A 6974-nucleotide genomic window follows, 5' to 3' on the forward strand; every position below is an offset into this window, starting at 1 on the left:
TATAATTTCTTAGCAGGGCTTCTTTTTTTTTTCTCTCTTTTTTAAGAGTTAGGGTCTTGCTCTGTCACCCAGGCTGGAGTGCGGTGGTGCAATCATAGCTCACTGTAACCTTGACCTCCTGGGCTCAAGCAATCCTGCATCAGCCTCCCAAGTAGCTGGGACTACAGGCATACACCACCACACTTGGCCAACTTTTATATTTTTTGTAGACATAGGGTCTCACTGTTGTCCAGGCTGCTCTCGAATTCCTGGGCTCAAGCAACCGATCATCCTGCCTTGACCTCCAGAGTAGTTGGGATTACAGGCATGAGCCACCACACCCAGCAACTTCATTTATTTTCTCTTTGATGAGCAATTTGGTTCTCAGGTGTGTCCTAGATCTTAATGGGGCTGAGGTACAACCTAGCACCTGCCTGGGGCAGGGCAGGAGCTGTGTGCCTTTGTCCAGCCCCTCCCTGAGCATGTACCAGGCTGTGTTCTAGACAACAAAGACACTGGTGAGCAAGGTGGGTGGAGCTTCTGTGCTCACGAAGCTATCAGATTTGGGAGGAACAAACATGAAAAAGAATTTCTACGAACGTGTAATCACGATTTCTCATGAGATCTTGGAGAGAGCTGCAGGACTATAACAAGGGGCCCTTTGGAGAGGAAGAGGTCATGGGGAGGATGAGTAAGAACCTGCAGATGCATGCTGGACCAGCGAGCAGTGTGCGCAAAGGCCCTGAGGTCGGGACCTCCGTGTGATGAATGAAGGGGCCCTAGGGCAGTGGTGTTCAGTGAAGTGGGAGTTCGGCAGTGGGTCCTCAGCAGGGTGTAGTGTAGCGCAGCCCGCAGTGGGCGAGGTGCTCTGGGAGAAAGGCACAGAAGAAACGGGTAACATCCCCTGCTCTGGAAGAACCAAGAGTCAAGAGTCAGCATGGAGAGCGCAGGGCTGCTTCTGTACAAAATAACTGGAGGGGCCAGCACAGTGGGTTACACCTGTAATCCCAGCACTTTGGGAGGCCGAAGTGGGAGAACTGCTTGAGCCTGGGAGTTCAAGGCTGCAGTGAGCTATGATCGTGCCGCTGCACACCAGCCTGAGCAGCAAAGTGAGACCCTGTTTCTTAAAAAAAAAAAAAAAACTAATAAATAGTAAAGTAACTGAATAAATTATAGGCTGAGATTGGCTGGAGGTGGAGCAGAATCTTTAGGGCAAGCCTCCTGGAGACAGACTAGAAATGATCCTAGAAAGATCAGTGTGTTTTGGAGCATAACGTGAGATCTGAAGAAAAACCCAGGAGCCTCTTTGGAAGGGTAGGAAGTCTGTGACCCGCAGAAGTGTGACTCAGAGAAGCAGAGGGCTTGCTAATGGGTGAAGGCCTGGGCGTTCAGGGAAGTGGATGCTCTTAGAGGCAGGAAGAGGGGAGGCCCTGAGGAGAAGGTGGGGCATTGAAAAGGGGTGAAGGGAAGCAAGGAGTCCTAGAAGGTCTCTCTTACAGAAGCTCAGAAATACCAACTAAATCACCTAGTGGGGGTGGGCTCTAACACAAGCATCTGCACCTCCCCTTTTTTAAACTTACAAAATACTCCTAATGTATTAGAATACTGAAAATAACATGACATAAGCCCATGCCCACCACCCAGAGTGACACCAGTTAATGTTTGCCACTTGGCACCTTAGAGTATTGGTCTGACTGCTCCTCTTACAGCCATGCAGAGCCCAGTGCTGTGCAGAGAGGCTGAGGCAGAGCTGGGGGATTCCAGTTCAGGGCATTTGTTTTTTTTTTTTTAAAGACGGGGTCTCAATCTGTCACCCAGGCTGGAGTGCACTGGTGCGATCTTGGCTCACTGCACCTCCATCTCCCAGGTTCAAGTGATTCTCCTGCCTCAGTCTCACGAGTAGCTGGGATTACAGGCACCTGCCACCACACCCGGCTGATTTTTATGGAGATGCGGTTTGTTGGCCAGGCTGGTCTTGAACTCCTGACCTCTGGTGATCCGCCTGCCTTAACCTCCCAAAGTGCTGGGAGTAGAGATGTGAACCACTGCACCTGGCCCCAGTTCAGAGCATTTGACTGTTCCTCCTCGATGCCAGGCCTGGACTGATGCATGCTGAGACCCCAGAGGAGAATCTGCTACTTCCATTCGCCATCCTGCCTCCTGGGGGTGGTTTTTGCAGTAGCCACAGAAGGAATAGTCTGGTTTTCTTTAAATGTGGTGTAAAATTCAAAAGGTCTAATAGAATATACAATGAAACGTCTGCCTTCCACCTCTGACCCCCAGCCCCCATGCACTTCCACAGGGAATTCACCTCACTAGTTTGAGTCTTCTTCCAGAGAGATCTTGCACCTGTACAAATACATCTTTCCAGTTTATTTTCAAAAACCTAAATAGTGGCCTGACGTTTAAAAAAATCTTTTTTATGGAGGTAAAAATGTTAATGTACAGCTGGAATACCTTTCACACATGCAAACATCGATGTCACCCCACCAGACTCTGGATACGGAGCCGCCAACACTCTTTCGTGCGTCTTTCTAGTCAATACCGCCACTCCAGAGCAGTTAACCACTGCTCAGCTTCCGGGACCATTCATTAGTTTTACCTGTTTTTGAACTTAGTATAAATGACTTTCAACCCTAAATGGCAGCGGGAGGGTATGTTCACATGGGACTAGGGACTGGAGGACGCCTCACAGTCCCAGGGATCTGTGGTTGATGCTGGTCAGAGCCCTGGGTGCCTGGGGCTGGCCGGTGGTGCTATTGTGGGGTTTTTGTTTTTATTTTTATTTATTTTTTCGAGACAGGGTTTCACTCCAGCTGGAGTGCAGTGGTGTCATCATAGCTCACCGCAGCCTCCTGAGCTCAAGTGATCCTCCCAGCTCAGCCTCCAAGTAGCTGGGACTATAGGCGCACGCCACCGCACCTAGCTGATTTTGTGTTTTTTGTAGAGATGAGGTTTCGCCACATTGACCAGGCTTATCTCAAACTCCTGGACTCAAGTAATCCTCCTGCCTCGGCCTCCCAAAATGCTGGGATTACAGGTGTGAGCCACTGCGCCCAGCCGAGGGGGTGCTATTTTGGAGCCTAAATGTTGTCCCATTCTCTCAAGTCCTGTGGAACCATGTGTAGGCAACCATCATAAAAGCATGGGAATCCCACCTCTAGTGACTGACAGTGCCACAGAACACATATAAATCCCAGGAGAGTGGGTGGAACAGGTTTGGACACCATTTGAGTAGGAGCCAGGGCCTAGAATAATGTGTGACACATGATAGGTACTCAGTACTGGGTGAGTGAGTGGATGAGTGGATGGGTGGATGGATAGAGGGGTGGGTGGATGAAGCCCAGACACGTGGTTAAGCAGCTTGCCACAGTTCCAAAGCAATGGGAGTTGGGCTCCACCCGAGACCCTCATCCCAAACAGGCATCCCTATAATTATATGGATATTAATTATATTGACCCTGTGGAGCCAGACATCCTGCCTCTGTCTTACAGGGTCCTACAGTGCTAGCCAGGGTGTCAACTGCATCCGTGAAGATGTGGCTGCCTATATCACCAGGAGGGATGGCGGCGTGCCTGCAGACCCCGACAACATCTACCTGACCACGGGAGCTAGTGACGGCATTTCGGTACGTGTGAGGGTGGCTTGTTGTTATCCGGTGTTGACCCACATGAAGAGCAGCCTTGCCTGTTAGGGCCCAGCATTGGAACTGGCTAGTAGGGAGACAGGCTAGCAGGGAGGGTGGCAGCATGGGTGGCCACCTCTGGTCCCCTTGCCCTGGCAGCCTGCAGTCTTTGCCTCTTTTAGTCTTCATGAGCCTGGGCACTATTGCAGCCTTGATTTCCATCCGGAGTACACACCAGCAGGTCTGGCTGCAGAGGAGCCAGGGGCCACCCGAGGGTAACCATTGGCCTTTCTGTGGTTCTGCATGTACTGATGTTCCTCCTGTGCCAGGTGCTGAGGAGACAATGGGAAACCAAACACATCATTTGGCCTCTGCCTACACAGGCAGAGCAGACCAGCTGATATCACAAAAATAAATGCACATCACAAGCTTTTAGTTTCTCTTCTGCAGTAGAGAAGGACAGGGTGTTATGGGAGGGAGCAGTGGGAACTCCGACCTCGTGGGGTGGGGGCAGGAAGTCTCCAAGGAAGGCTGAGCAGACACGGACCTGAGGGACACACAGGAGTGAACTGGGAGAGGGGGTGTGCTCTGAGCTGAAGGTCACTGTGTGCAGAGGCCAAGAGCTGGCAGGAGTCTGAGTGCTGGGAACTGGAGATGCTGGGGGATGAGTGCACAGCGAGGGACGGAGTTACCAGGTGTGGGCTGGCAAGGCAGCTGGCGTCAGTACAGGGCCTTAGAGGCCACGCTGAGGTTTTGGGTCATTGTGCTAAGAACAACAGGGAGCCACTGAAGGGTTTGAAGGAGAAGGAGGTGGGGCAGTTAGATTTCTGTTCCTAAGTTTAAATTTTGGCTGCGAGGGGCACAGGAGGCAAGAGGAGGTGGCTCAGGCTGGGGTCAGCTACCAGTGGGGTGGGGGAGGGCTGGGGCCAGTGGTTACTTGCAGTTTGGAGTGCAGTGGTTACTTGCAGTGGAGTCTGCAGTCCTGGGCTTGGAGGGGCTGGTGGAGCCTGCAGTCCTGGGCTTGGGGGACCAGTGGAGGCTTCAGTCCTGGGCTTGGGGGACTGGTGGATCCTGCAGTTCTGGGTTTGGGGGACCGGTGGAGTTTTCAGTCCTGGTCTTGGGGAAGTGGTGGAGCCTGCAGTCCTGGGCTTGGGGGACTGGTGGAGCCTGCAGTCCTGGGCTTGGGGGACTGGTGGAGCCTGCAGTCCTGGGCTTGGGGACTGGTTGCCTGCCTGTCCCTTTCTGCACACCCCTCCCAAGGCCTGGCTTGGTGTTAGGTGCTGTTGACTCATCTATTCTCAGGGAGCCATGTGCTGCCTGAACTCTTCCTTCTTTAACGGGGCTGTCTTTGTTTCCTGACCTGTAAGGCTCTTGTTTGTTGAGTGCTTTGTTCCTTTCCCAAAGCCTTTCCTACACATTAAGCTCTTACTGGAGCCCATGAGAAATGGAGGCCCGGAGACATTAAGTGGTCTGCCTGCCTTGAGTCAGTTCATGTGACATTTGGGATTCTAACACTGGAGCTCCAGCTACCAGTCACATCATCTTCCATTGCCCTCTGCTGTCAAGGCCTCTCTTGAATCCCAGAAATGCCCAGTGTGGGAAGAGGTTCCGGAGGAGAGAAGGGGGAGTGTCCACAAGATTCAGTGGAAAGAATCAAGTCATTGTACTTCAAAATCTCGTGACATTTTTGCAGTAAGGAACTGAGTCTGGAAAAGGACCTATGCCCGTGTTTAAGGTGGAGACTCTCCCTGCAGAGGGTTTTGGCTAATTAATTCAATGAATTACTGGCACTTCCACCAATACCCCACAGGAATCGCATGGCCTGGTTTCTCAGAAATCTTAAGCACCCTGCTCAGCTTGGAAAACAGGTCAAAGTGCCACCTGGTGGCAGTAGATGGGTATTTTATCCCATTTTAAGAGTCCCTTGTTGGGGTGGATGTAGGGTTGGGTCTTTCCAACCTTGGGGACTGATACTGATAACACATACTCCTGGGCCCCACCCCTGACATAGGGAATCAGGATCACAGGAGCGGGGTCAGAATAATTCTGAGACAGGGCTAGTATGGGAACTACTATTTTATAAGTATTAAAAATACAAGTATTGAGTCTTTTTAAAAATATATTTTTTTAAAAGAAAAATATATATTTTTAAATTTTTATGTAGGGAGGTGGAGGTCTCACTGTGTTGCACAGGCTGGTCTCGAACTCTTGGCCTCAAGTGATTTGGCTGCCTCAGTCTCCCAAAGTGCTGGGATTTTAGGCGTGAGCCACCGTGCCCAGCCTAAGTACTGAGTCGTTAACTACATGTTCTGCACTGTGCTGAGAACTTTAGAATGTTGTATTTTGCTTACTCCTTGCAGCTTCCCTCATTTTACAGATGAGGAAACAGACTCGGGGGAGTAAAGTGACTTGCACAGAGTTGGACTGGAGGCATGCAGTGCAGCCACAGGTGAAAGGCTGGGTCAGGGATGGGAAGTGGTGCTGGCTTTCTACATGTGACTTCTGTGTTGCAGACAATCCTGAAGATCCTCGTCTCTGGAGGCGGCAAGTCACGGACAGGTGTGATGATCCCCATCCCACAGTATCCCCTCTATTCAGCCGTCATCTCTGAGCTCGACGCCATCCAGGTGAACTACTACCTGGACGAGGAGAACTGCTGGGCACTAAATGTGAATGAGCTCCGGCGGGCGGTGCAGGAGGCCAAAGACCACTGTGACCCTAAGGTGCTCTGCATAATCAACCCCGGGAACCCCACAGGTCTGCACTTTACTTCCTCGCCAGTTTCATAGAGGGTGGGGGTGGCTGATACACTGGCTGTCTAGAAACCAAAGAGTTAAATAATTAAAGGTTCTCTCTGCCCCTAGTTTCCCTTGCAGATTTGCTAACCTAAAGCCCTGAAATTTGCCACAGGCCACCTCAAGAGGTGAGTAGGCCAGGTGCGGTGGCCCATGCCTGTAATCCTGGCACTTTGGGAGGCTGAGGCAGGTGGATCACTTGAGGTCAGAAATTGGAGACAAGCCTGGCCATTATGGTGAAACCTTGTCTCTACTAAAGACACAAAAATTAGCAGGGCATGGTGGTGTGCACCTGTAGTCCCAGCTACTCAGGAGGCTGAGGCATAAGATTTGCTTGAACTCGGGAGGCAGAGGTTGCAGTGAGCTGAGATCATGCCACTGCACTCCAGCCTGGGTGACAGAGCAAGACTTTGTCTCAAAAAAAACTACAAAAAATTAGCCAGGTGTGGTGGTACAGCTACTAGGGAGGCTGAGGTGGAATGATTGTTTGAACCCAGGAGGCAGAGGTTGCAGTGAGCCGAGATTATGCCACTGCACTCCAGCCTGGGCAATAGAATAAGACCTTGTCTAAAAA

General features: G+C 51.2%; 1 protein-coding gene across 2 annotated transcripts in view; it reads left to right on the plus strand.

The window, feature by feature from the left end:
* The window catches only part of GPT2 (glutamic pyruvate transaminase (alanine aminotransferase) 2), a 49398-nt gene that overhangs the window by 20892 nt on the left and 21532 nt on the right, over positions 1-6974 (plus strand). For both annotated transcript variants that reach the window (XM_011961660.1, XM_011961661.1), the window contains 2 exons: positions 3475-3608; positions 6119-6362. In XM_011961660.1, the coding sequence (XP_011817050.1) occupies positions 3475-3608; positions 6119-6362 (378 nt within the window). The remainder of the gene's footprint in view (positions 1-3474; positions 3609-6118; positions 6363-6974) is intronic.

This window comes from Colobus angolensis, unplaced genomic scaffold (assembly GCF_000951035.1).
Source record: "Colobus angolensis palliatus isolate OR3802 unplaced genomic scaffold, Cang.pa_1.0 Scaffold561, whole genome shotgun sequence".
Lineage (NCBI taxonomy): Eukaryota > Metazoa > Chordata > Mammalia > Primates > Cercopithecidae > Colobus > Colobus angolensis.